At 37.5% G+C, this 12,867-nt stretch overlaps 1 protein-coding gene across 1 annotated transcript in view; it reads left to right on the plus strand.

Moving 5' to 3' along the window:
• Window positions 1–12,867, plus strand: part of LOC128018786 (semaphorin-6B-like) — a 122,227-nt gene that overhangs the window by 87,198 nt on the left and 22,162 nt on the right. The window contains exons 8-13 of the mRNA XM_052604542.1: window positions 228–347; window positions 1,165–1,253; window positions 2,383–2,600; window positions 10,379–10,510; window positions 10,619–10,768; window positions 11,391–11,570. Of these exons, the coding sequence (XP_052460502.1) occupies window positions 228–347; window positions 1,165–1,253; window positions 2,383–2,600; window positions 10,379–10,510; window positions 10,619–10,768; window positions 11,391–11,570 (889 nt within the window). The remainder of the gene's footprint in view (window positions 1–227; window positions 348–1,164; window positions 1,254–2,382; window positions 2,601–10,378; window positions 10,511–10,618; window positions 10,769–11,390; window positions 11,571–12,867) is intronic.

Here is a 12,867-nt window from a genome sequence, read left to right on the forward strand (position 1 = left end):
CCGATCCATCAGTGGAGGCGAAGAAACAAAGTATTGTTGTTTTAACCAATTTACCAACTAATGTGTATAACTAAAGATGTATGAAAGTGATAACGCATACACTTCTCTACACAGGGTAGTAGATGTTAGATGGAAAAGGGGTCTTATATATATACATATATATATAATCTCTAAACATTATTATAGAGAGAGACTTTATATAGTTTGTTTGTGTGCTTTTTTTTCAGAGGGGAATCTTTACACTGCCACGGTGACTGATTTTCTGGCCATCGATGCCGTGATCTACAGGAGTCTGGGGGAAAATCCTGCTCTGCGAACGGTGAAACATGACTCCAAATGGTTTCGAGGTAATACAGATGTCAAACATTAGTTGACAGGAAGAGGAAGCTGTACAGAGTCAGCATGGGGATGTAATATTAATGCTGTTTGTTTATGTAAAATGTATTTGAGAGAGAGTTAAGTGTATTAACGTGTGCCATGTCCACTGTTAAAAAGCATTTGTTGACACTCGCAGGACTTCAGTGTTAGAAAACCTAGTGAGCTGCCTTATTACATACATTAACTGAACCTCATAATCATAATCATGATCAAACAAAAAATAATTATGTATTATCCTGTGGGATAATTTTTTATAATAACAGAAAATACCAATACAAATAGATTAATGGAATTTTAAATGAGTGTAAACATTTGGTATCTAAATATATATATCACTGAGGTTGTCACAATGCATTCTGATGTAGGTTTTTGAAATGGAGCATTATTGTCAGAGTTAATAATGCTTTTGAGGATCCACATCTGAGTCAGCAGCCAACCTGATGTCAAACTGCACCCCCCTTCCCATCCTCCTTTGCTCCTGCGGTCTGTCCTCTGATGTGATCTCTCACTGATGCAGCAGAAAGCACATCTGTGTCCTGACTCAAACCCTTGTGCTCTCTCCCTCCTGCTGTCCTGGGTCACTTCCTGTCCCAAGACGGCCTCACTTTTTCTTTCTTTTGGTTTGTGTGTCCATTGACTAGACAATGGCTCTATTGGAAAGCAGCCTCTAGTTCAACACTATAGTTCAGTCAGATCCGCTCTTCTGAAAGTCATGTTATCTGAGGGAGTATTAATGTATCCCAAACAGGAAGTACTTATGGTTTGGTCCTGATCTGTCTGTTTCAGAGCCGTACTTTGTGAGTGCTGTGGAATGGGGGCCACATGTCTACTTCTTTTTCAGAGAGATGGCCATGGAGTTCAACTACCTGGAGAAGGTGAGAGGACTGTAGAGCAGATGAAGACTTTTGCACAAGTCTCTTGATTCTCAGGTTTTCTTCATGAGGAAAATATTATGGGAATAGATGTTCTTTATGGTTTTTACTGCAGAGAAGTTTCAAAGAAAAGATTCTTTGGGGAACCCAAAATGGTGGTTCTGTACTCTGCTGTGCTTTATTTTTAAGAGGGTATGAACTCAAAACCTTGAATTCTGTATATTTATACTCCCTCTGTATGCCAGCTGTTTTCTCATTTGTGTCTATTTTGATGTATCCTAAGGAATTTTATATTTTAGTTTAATTCCTCTTGCTTTAAACAGTAGCATGATACTAATAACCCCAAGATCATGGGTTTGATTTCCTGGGAAATGATAAAATGTTTACATTGAATGGTATGTAAGTTACTCTGGATGAAAACATCTGCAAAATGGATGAATATAAGTATAGAATTCCTGAGACAATAGGAGTAAAGTCTTCCTGCGGGAGATCAGCGGTGGATAGATCAGGAACAAGTGGTGGGAGTAATCTGAAATTGTGTTACCGTATGTCCAGTCAGGAAATATTATTCAAAGGTCAATACTAACTACTATATTTCCAGTCAGACACTGCTATGACCTATTCCCTGTTTTTGTGCTGAATGTTTAATTTAATAATTATGCTCTAAAATGCAGTTTTGAGTGTAATGTAGGCACACAGTGTTTTTTCTGTTGTTTTTCAGGTCACATCATTTACTGAAAACTGAGAAAAACACAAAGACAGAATAACAAGGGTTCCTTTTATGTGAGAATTAGCAATGCAAGACTTCTGCAAGAGCAAAATTGTGCTTGCGCAAGCATTTTATACTGCCGGACCTCAAGGAGAACAAAAAACCCACTGTACTTTGGATTTGGCTCTTTAAATCACTAGGCGAACCAGTTTTAGGGAATGCTGACATTTTCATGAATTAATTTATATTAGCTTACCCATTTTACACAGACTAGCTACTCTCCAAAATCTGCTTAAAATCCACAAGGATTAAAAGATTTGGGGCATTTTTCGAAAGGATTCAGTACTGTTTGATGTGTGTATTATCAAATTGCTTGAAATTCATAATTAATATCTCAGTTAAATTCATTTTTTCTGACCTTAGGTGGTTGTGTCTCGTGTGGGACGCGTGTGCAAAGCTGATCAAGGCGGATCACAGCGTGTGCTGGAAAAGCAGTGGACGTCATTCTTGAAAGCTCGACTGAACTGCTCAATCCCAGGAGACTCGCACTTCTACTTCAACCTCCTGCATTCCACCAGTCCCATCATCCGCATGCATGGCAGGGATATCATCCTCGCCGTCTTTTCCACACCCTCCAACAGGTGGGTCACAATCTTTAAAAGCAAGCTCTGATGAATCCAGTTCTCGGCAGCAATCGAGAAACAAGAAAAGAACCACCCACGATGCATATTGCACAGAGAAATGGCGAGGAGTGGTTGAAATCACTAGCTTCTGTCTGATTGGCTGGTTTCCAGTTTCCAGGAGTCAGGGTGCACTGGTTTTTATCACTCTTCTACTGAGAAAACGTTGCGTTCGCAAGCTTCCAGGCTTCTACAGTGCGCTCTTCTGTAAAATAACTCGCCACAGGGTTTGCCAAAGTTTTCAAGGAATCAATCTTTGAACGATTTTGCTGGAAACACTTAATGGCACATAAACACAGTCAGTAATATGTTTTTTTTGTAAAGAAATATATACTTTTATTCAGCAAGGATATATTCAGTTTATTAAAAGTGATAGTATTCAGCATAGATAATAATATGAAATGTTTCATGAGCACCAAATCAGCATATTAGAATGATTTCTGGATGACACTGAAGACTGGAATATTGGCTGCTAAAAATTCAGCTTTGCATCACATGAAAACACTGCATGTTACAATATGTGACAATAGAAAACATTTGTTTTAATTTTTACTGATTTTGATTAATAAATACACATAAATGTTCATAAGAGGCTTTGTTCAAAAACATGAACAAATCCTACCAACCCCAAACTTTTGAACAAGAGTGTACATAGTCCTCCCTGTTTTGCAAAAAGCTACTTTTACTGTAAAGATCAGGTGAATGCTTTCTGGTGAAGTGGGCAGTACTTGGCCAAAATAAGTTGCAATGTAGAAATACCGTATTCCAAGCAGAATGTGAATCTCTAAACTCCTAAATATAGTGCATTAGCAGCCTTATTGATAGACAATTGAGCTTGAAATATCACAGGCTGGTGGCAATTGCAGAGTGCTGGGAAACGGGTACAATCTGGGTTTAGGACGTGCCGTGGGATTATGGGTGAAAACCCCCTGAATATAGAACACTGGTGTGACACTGCAGGGAATATTATTGCAGGTTTTAATGTCATGTAGAGAGGCGCTGCTAGGGAACGGGGGGAAGAGATGGAGATTGACGTATGAATGAGGAATGGAATTGATGTGTGTAGATGTACACATGCTGACAGGCTATCACTAAGATGTCACACTTAGAGAGGAAAGCAACAACAAAACATATATTTTTGGGATCAGGGAGCAAGCGAGTGTTTTGAAAGAGTTTGCAGGAAATAATTACAGGAAAGAATGCGAGAACACAAAAAGAGGGTGGGCTGTCAAGAGGATGGTAGTGAAGACGCTGAAAGAGTCTTTATAATGAGAAGAAATCAAGAGAAGAGAAAACGGAGAGAAAATGGTTCCTGTACGCACATTGCTACCCTTGTGTGATTGAGGTCTGAGAGGGAATGCTTCAAGGAACAGTCCGCCCAAAAAATGAAAATTGTCATTTTATACACTCTCATGCTGTCATTTTCTTCATGGAGCACAAGAGGAGAATTGATTGTCAAGTGCCAAAAACACTAGGGATGCATTGATATAAAATTTATGACTTGTTTAGACAATAATAATTTTTTTTAATTAGTAAATAACCAATAAATATTAGATTAAATGTTGTGTACAAAAATATTTCTTCAACGAAAAAATAATAATAATAATTAATTAATACTTAAAAATGTATACTTTTATTCAGCAAGGATGCATTAAAGTGATCAAATTGATATTAAAGATATTTTACAATGTTACAATACAATAAACGTTACAAAAGGTTTATCTTTCAAATAAATGTTGTTCTTTTTAAGTTTCTATTCAAATCATTAAAAATTTATCTTGGGTTCCACAAAATTATTTAGGAACACAACGCCTTTTATCATTAATAATCAAATGACATTATTATCATGGATATTATTATTATTATTATACTCAAAATCAGCAAAAAAATATTTTTGAAGGATTATGTGACACTATGTGACTGGAATAATGGCTGCTTAAATTTCATAATTCAAAGCAAAGGAATTACATTAAAAATATAGATTTAGTACATTTATAATAGGAAAAAATGTACATTGTAATATTTCACAATATTACTGTTTTACTGATTTTATTAAACCATTGCTTGTCTTGATGATCATTACAGTTTTATTATATCCATTAGTGTTCGTGACATTTATTAATATTAAATGACTGCAAAGGGAATGAAAATATTTAGATTATTACAACACTGAATTTTTTTTTTTTTTGGACAGTGTATAGTGACTCATATTTCAGATTCTACTTTAGCTGAAAATTCTATGTCTACAGTGTTTGCAAGAGTGTGCATGATTATGAGACCTGTGTGATAAATGAAGAGCAATAGAGCACCCTCTGAATGATGGAGACAGGACTCCAAGCATGCAAATGTGTATTTGTGTCAGAGTTGGGGCCAAACCTCAGCAAATGCCAACTCTAATAACATCTCAGTCTGCTAATGGCCACTCTGGGGGAGGGGGGGGGGGATATGAAGGATGAGTATGTGTGTGTGGAGGGGGGAGATATTCACTCAAGGACGAATGTATGAGGCGGTCAGTAATAGCCCACATCTTCCACCACCTCTCCTTCACAAGAGTTAAAAAAATAAACTGACTCTTATCTGTGAAGGTTCCTCTACTCCACTCTTATCCTGAGGGCACAGATCAACGGCGGGCTCTGTCAGAGATGGAGCACCGGGGTGCAGTGACAGGGAGCGTCCAGCTGTACAAGCATTCCTGTCTGCAGCTGCAGTCCCCCATAAACAGCGCAGGGGGCTTCGCTAGCCTGCCGGGAGAATGTGTGGTCTGTTAAAGAGCTCTCAGACAAATTGCCGGGACTGGTTAGTGTGTGGCAGACACAGCAGCAGGGGAGGACTATGGGAATGAATGAAAGGCATGTTGGGATGTGGTTCGAGATGGGTCTAAGTATTATGGCAAGGAGAGTAATAAAGTGCAGACTGTCTAAGAAGCAGAGACTCATGCTGAATAGAGAGTGGTTAACAGGACTATTCTGTGGATTTTGAACATTTTGCCAATTTCTCATAAATTCTGATTATTTATACATGAGCGGATTTTAATTTCTAAATCTCATTTTAAATATTCATGCTCCGTTTTTCAAATTAAGACAAGCAAGGTGTCACTTTTACTATTGCTTATACTTGGGTTTAGGGATTTATTCTTTCTGTTTGGTAAGATTTTGTAATGTTTTAAAAGAAGTGTCTTATGTTCACCAAAGCTGCATTTAATTAATAAAAAAAATACAGTAAAATGGTAATATTGTGCAATATTATTAAAATATATTTTAAAAAGTCATTCATTCCTGCGACGACAAAGCTGTTACTCCAGTCTTTAGGGTCATGTGATCCTTTAGAAATGATCGCTCACAACAGTAGTGCTGCTTAATATTCCTATTTTGTATTATTATAAAGTGTCTTTACTGTCACTTTTGATCAATTTAATAAATCCTTGCTGAGTAAAAGTATTAGTTTCTTAAAAAATTCTTACTGACACCAAACTCGAAGAGTGGTTTTTGCTTCAAATCAAAGTTTTTAATGCTGTGATTCTTTTTAGAGGTGGTTGATTTAGTTCATGGTTTAAAACTCTTTATTGGAGAATGTTTTTAAATCCATATGGAGGAAATTAATTGGAATAATATTTAAGAAGCCAAAAAATGAGTCATTATTGCACTCCATTGTACATACTTTGCTGTATAAATCATCAGTACATAGTTTTCTTTTTTCTTTTTTGCATTTTTTTTTTACTTCTTTTGCACATGGACTGTAGAAGATAAAAGGAAATCACTGGGAGGGAAAGAGGCTAACTTGTGTTGCCCACATAGACCCCACAGCTCAAGTCAGAGCGTGTGTTGTTGAGGATGTTTTCCAGGTCTTGCTGTGTTGTTGCTGAATTGTTGCACTTGTGTCTATCTTACCTGAAACAGAACAGTAGAGTATATGGATTTTTCGTCTTTAAGCAATCTGAAAACTCTTTTTGCCTGGCAGATGATTAAGTTAATAGCACCCTTCCTCTCAACAAGCTGCAACATTTGAGGTTTCAATACAAACTGTGCTGAACCCAGAAACCGATAATCTGATCTGATGAACCAATATACAGTATATAATATCAAGAACATTTGAATTCTGAAAGAACTACATATCTCAACATTGGGAAAAATATACGGTGAAAAATAGTTCTCAAAAGACAGGTTTCACTCTCACAGAAACAGCGCTAGGAGGTGAGGGGTGTTTGCATCTCATTTGAGCTCCCAATGCTTTGAAAATATGGGGCTGAGGCTCCAGGCAGGGCAGGAGAGATAAGGTGAGATTGTTGTAATTGAGAAGACTGCAGGTGAAATCATCCTCTCAGTGGATCATGGTGGATGCAGAGTACAGATTCAAGATGAAATAAAAGAATGCCTGAATCTACAAATTTGTTTCAAGTGATAGTTTTCAAAAATAATAATTATGTCATCCTTTACTCAACCTCATGTCATTCCAAATCTTTCATAATATGTAAAACAGAATTTGGCTGCTCCTCCTCCAGCCAATGCTAAAAGAAAAAAATATTTTAGTGAGAATTTTAATATTTTCTGCTTTCAGTATCTAAAGATCAAGATAAAGATAAATTTACTTATAACATAGAAACATATAAAACGTGAAGACTTTTTTTCAGAGAATGTATATTTATATTGAGTGTATTTTCTTACTGCACTGGCCGATTTATTTCAATTGCTTTATATATACACAAGTAAACAAGTAAAAAACTGCTGGTGCAGTAAGACTAGATAAAATTATACATTCAAGATATTGTCACTCTTAGAGCTACAGTCAGTAACTTTTGGCGCTCGCGTCTGGCGGAAGAACATTGTGTGACGGATAAATACAACAAAATAAAATGATACGACTGGCATACAAACTGTGACCTTCACGTGACCAAGATGTGTAACAGAGAATCCGTCCATTTGTTTTTTTTTTTTTAAATAAAACATCGTTATGGCTCAGCACACTTCTACCTGTTATTTGTTTTGCAAAAATCCACCGCTCCCGGCTGCCACAGAGTTGTTTTGTGTTGAAAATGTAAAAAATATATATAATGAGCGAGTACATCATGAATCCATTATCCAAACCGTGTTTTTGTCTTCTCTTGAATCCCTATTGTACCCCTATAATAAGTGTTTATATTCGGGATATTTTAGTCTGGTTGGGGTCAGCAACGCTGCAGAGTATCACAGTACCTGCGTGACTCGCCATAGATATAAACAGAGAGAAGTAGTTCCGGCTACAATGTTCTTCCGCCAGACGCGAGCACCAAAATTAATATTTTATGAAATGTTGCTTCTCAAGTAAATTTTGCCCTTTTTGGAAAATAATCTTCTGAATCGTGTCAATAGTCAAGAGAGGTCACCAAAAGCTATTCAGTATTCTGATAAACCAGTCACAACTGATTATTTACATGAATGTTTTAAGGATACAATAGCAAAAATGGAGAGTTTGGAGGTAGAAAATTGTCATGTAAAACTGAACAACAACTGCAAAAGATTTGACCATCATTGTAAGTGGACTAAAAATAAAACAACAACACAAAAAAAAGAGTATATGTCCCATTTAACAGATTAAGGCACAACAATAGTTGTTTGAAAAAAAAAAGTTGTAGACATTTTTTTGTGTGTGTGTGTTCTGCCACTGCGGCAAGTTGCTCACCTGTCAGGCGTCTGCATTGTGTCAGGCTGATGACATTGATGTTCAGTATATGATATGAGCCTAATGAGGTCTTGTCAGACTTATGTTTAACTGTCACTGTGTCTGCTGTCAATCATAAGGTCATTCTCAGCTGCTATCTGGCCTACGGCTTCAAACACGCACATACAATCCCACTTCAGGGTAAAACCAGTGGAAATGTGACAGATGTGTCCCACAATGCTGTTGGAGACAGCTGTTTATCTTTGCTTCTGCCCCTGAGCTTTACAGACCATCACATGAATTCCCTCTTAAACCCAGCAAGCTACACTCAAGCACGCCTTCATGGACCACAAAGCCCAGATCAACATGGGTGACTTTGAAAGATCAGTGTGAGTGCCACCCTTTCCAGACCTGAACCTGCCATCCAGTCTCTCAGAGTCATTTTTTGGATCCCATAGAATCCTGGATCACAAAGTTACTGTGCAGTCTGTTTTCAAAGCAGAAGGTGATGTTCTGCATCTGAGAAGACTGCGAGAGATATAGAGCTCAAGAGAGTGATTGAGAGGGAGTGAACGTCTCACCTGTGTCAAGGATGTAAGAAAATACAGCTGTGGCAAGTATTGTCAATGCCAGGAAATTTGAGGAGGAAAAAGAGAGAGAGAGAGAGATAGAGAGAGTGGGTGTAAACGAGAACTGAACTGACTCACTCTGCATGACTCTCTGTTCTTTCCTAAGAAAGTCTTTAAGTGCTGAAAGCTGTCGCTTCACCGGAGACAAATCACTTCAGGACCGTTTAGAGATTGAAGCTCTGCTTCGCAGTAACCAGGTTTCCATCCACATATTTTTATGCAAATTTTGTGATACGGCCTCAAAAATTGCTGGGTGGAGAAACCGAGATATGTCTAAGATTTACAAAATAAGCATAAAAAACAAATTGTTCTGCTCATACATACCTCTTGCACAACAAAAGAGGGGTCTTGCATGTTTTTCCTTTTTGTACTTTCCTGAAGAAGCTGTTTCACACAATAGATGTTTGCTTATAATCCACACTATTAAAAATGATTATTTGTTGGCATCCGTGGTTCAATGAAGAACCATAAGCATCCATGGAGCCTTTCCATTGTGCTTAATGTTCTTTGTAGTGGAAAAACTTTTATGTAAATTGTTCTTCACACTAAGAAAAAAAAAGTGATTATTTTATCAACTTTTCACTGAAAGGTTCTGCTGATCTATTCTTCAATAGCAATGCTAAAGAAGAACCCTAATCGAACCCTTTTGAAACCCTAATTTTTTAAGAGTGCACAAAACACAATAATAACTAAGTTTGTATAAATGAACTAGGTAATATGTTTAAATTTCCTTGGATTTTAATATTGTTTGTTGTTACCTTAATGATCAATGATTTTTTTTCTTTCTGGTAGTTTTTAATGAGTCCCTTGTTTGCCCTGAGCAGTTGCATTGTCCACTTCAGAAAAATCCCTACCGGTCCTGCACATTCTTTTTTCTTTTTTTTATTTCCTGCATGTTTGAACCCTTTCCAAAAATGACTATGATTTTTAGACCCATCTTTCACATTTTATTTATACAATTTTGCTGCTTCATATGTTTAATATCATCAATCAACTTTTTATTTTATTTATTTTTTTACATTTTGTCTTTGTGTGTGTGACCTTCCAGTTTATACATGAATCTTGGCCGTTGTTTATGGACGGGCACCTTATAAAGAATTCTGATTCATCATGTGGCTTTCTATTTTGCCACTGAGAAACCCAAGTATGTTTCTCACAGTTGCGTTTGTGTAACGCTGCTTTCTTGAACAGGTCCTCTGTGGGAGGAAAAGGTCAGTGTGTGGAAGAGCTTGCATTCACCCAAGGTTTCCAGTGACAGCTCTGGACAATATTCTCTGCTCTGTTTGCCTTGAAATGTCTGTCCAGCTGCCCACTTTACAGATCTATTCAAGGCTGTCAACTGATGTGTTTTCGACATGTTTGTGATAAATGAAATCCATTTTGTATTGTGAGTCTCCTCCACTCAGAGCAGTATCATGGAAACAGGACAGGTCTGAGGATATCGCGTAATATGAGCATTGTGCTGTATTTCTGCAGTATTCCTGGATCTGCAGTTTGTGCTTTCGACATGGAGCAGCTGGCCGAAGTGTTTGATGGAAGATTTAAAGAGCAGAAATCGCCCGAGTCGATATGGACACCTGTTCCAGATGAGGCTGTGCCCAAACCGAGGTACTGAATAAAACGACATTTACAACTCTAGAGAGTGTTTTATGTCTTCAAATGCCAACCTGCAGAGAGGAAGTTTATAATAATGTGCTGTGTTTGTGAATTTCTCAGGCCGGGTGGTTGTGCCATAAAAGGCTCAAAGTTCAATTCCTCCAATGCTTTCCCTGATGACATGTTGACTTTTGTCAAGACCCATCCACTGATGGATGAAGCCATCCCATCTCTCGGTCAGAGACCATGGATTGTTAGGACCATGGTTAGGTGAGAACAACTTTCTCTCGGATGTCCTCAGATTCTCAACTGTTAAAAGCAGGTCATGCATGCCTTCAAGACATGATATCTTTTTTGTCATTGGTCTAAAGTGGACTAGTGCTTCTAGATGAGCTATCAGGTAGATCTCAAATACTCCAGATGGTAGTTCATTAATCTTTGAGACTACCAACAAATGACCAAATTATTTTTCACAAACTTAAATTTAGCTGCTGGCTTCACCCGGGCATTATTTTCTTCATTGAGATCCTTGCTTAACATTTAACCGACCGGCTGTGATGTCTGCTAGCATTAGTATCTGTCCAATCTCAGTCTTCAGACTACGTGGTTCCAGCAGCTGGGGTTTCTCAGCATCCCACGGGGCATAACAGGATTATAGTAACAAGTTGTTTGTGTCATCTTAAACACTCTGGGAGATCGTCTTATTTTAGAAAGCTGAATCATCCAAGTAGAGCAGTTTTGGCTGTTTCCTTGAGATATGCTGGTTTGTCAATAGAAATGGCTTTTTTCGGATTTGTGTGTTTTGGCATGAGATTTTGGATTATAATTTAATACCTTTTTCCCCTCTCGGTAGCATTTGAGAATGTATTAAGTTGTATTCTGTCACTTTCAGATACCAGCTCAACAAAATGGTGGTGGACACAAACGCTGGTCCATATGGCAACCAGACAGTCCTCTTTCTGGGTTCCAGCCGAGGGACCATCCTCAAATTCCTTGTCACCCCCAACAGTGATAACACAGTGACCAACAGCAATGTGTTCCTCGAGGAACTGGAAGGCTACAACCCAGACAGGTAGGGGTAAATTCTGAAACACGCTCTTTGGTGCTTGTTTTATGGCAGAGAATCACAAGTCATGGCATGTAAACAGATGGAGCATTAGCTGGTCATTATCTCTTGCGGAATGCGGCAGGAGTTTGCTAGCAACACTCATTTTTCATGGATATAGTGGTAATTGCTTCTTCATCCAGACAGACTAAGTGCTGTTTAGTCTGTTTCTCCTCACACACACACTCTCTCTATCTCAAAAAATTGTGAAACCTTTTACACACTAAAGCAAAAATCTGGTAAATCATGTGAGCCTGTCTGCAGGTTTTTAATTTCCAAAGACCAAATTAGCTAAAAACAAACATTCTTGATAAAACATGAAACAACAGTGCGTGAAGGCTTTGACAGTGCTAGCTGTGTCTAGCGCAGCGGGAAGCCAGCTAATCAGGGGAGTGTAGATGGAGTAATCAGATTAGGCTCCGATCATGCTGGTCTTGCATAACCTCTGCCATCTCTCATCATGCAGTGGTGAAGTGGTAAATCATTAAACGCGCAGGGTCAGGGAGTCCGCGACTGATGGAAGCCGCTCAGAAATGCACGTCTTCATCCATATCGATCAAGAAAACAATAACATAATTAGGATGGGGGCAAGAGTGTTAATGTATGTCAATTTATTTTTATTAACACTTTTCTTTTTATCTTGACGTATTTGTATCATCCGTGTAAGTTTAGTTTTTTGTTCCAAATATTTTTTTTCTCTCGCTTGTTTTCTGTGATCTATCTATAGAAGTGGTTAATTTTCATCTCTTACGTCTTCTGTTTCACTCTCCTACTCACATGTGTCAAAGAGAGGCAGCTTTTTTTCTTCTTAAATCAGTTTAAACTTGTCAGTTGCACTTCTTTATCTCACCCTCTGTCTGTCCTCTTTCTGTCTCTCTCTTTCGTTACTTTTGGCTGCCTAAAAATGGAGCTGTACTGCAGTGATTCATTCATTAATCTTTATTTGTCTCTCTCACAACTCAATTTTCAACTAGGGCTGTTAATTAAATGTGTTAATTTAGTGAGATTTATTCTATTAAAAAAAGCTAATTAACAATTAAACCAAATTTATTCAAGAAATAATGGTTATGGTAAAACCCATTCAGAAGTGAATTTTTTATATATATTTTTATGTGTGTGTGTGTATACTATATATATATATAATATATAAATTAGATTAATTGAAAGCCATATTACGTTATTATTTTTATTTGTTTTTAATTGGTTCAGTAATATTTTCAACATAGATTTTCTAGTCCGTAAATCATTTTGCTTTTCAAGTTAA

The sequence above is a fragment of the Carassius gibelio genome, chromosome A8 (assembly GCF_023724105.1).
Source record: "Carassius gibelio isolate Cgi1373 ecotype wild population from Czech Republic chromosome A8, carGib1.2-hapl.c, whole genome shotgun sequence".
In the NCBI taxonomy this organism is placed as follows: domain Eukaryota; kingdom Metazoa; phylum Chordata; class Actinopteri; order Cypriniformes; family Cyprinidae; genus Carassius; species Carassius gibelio.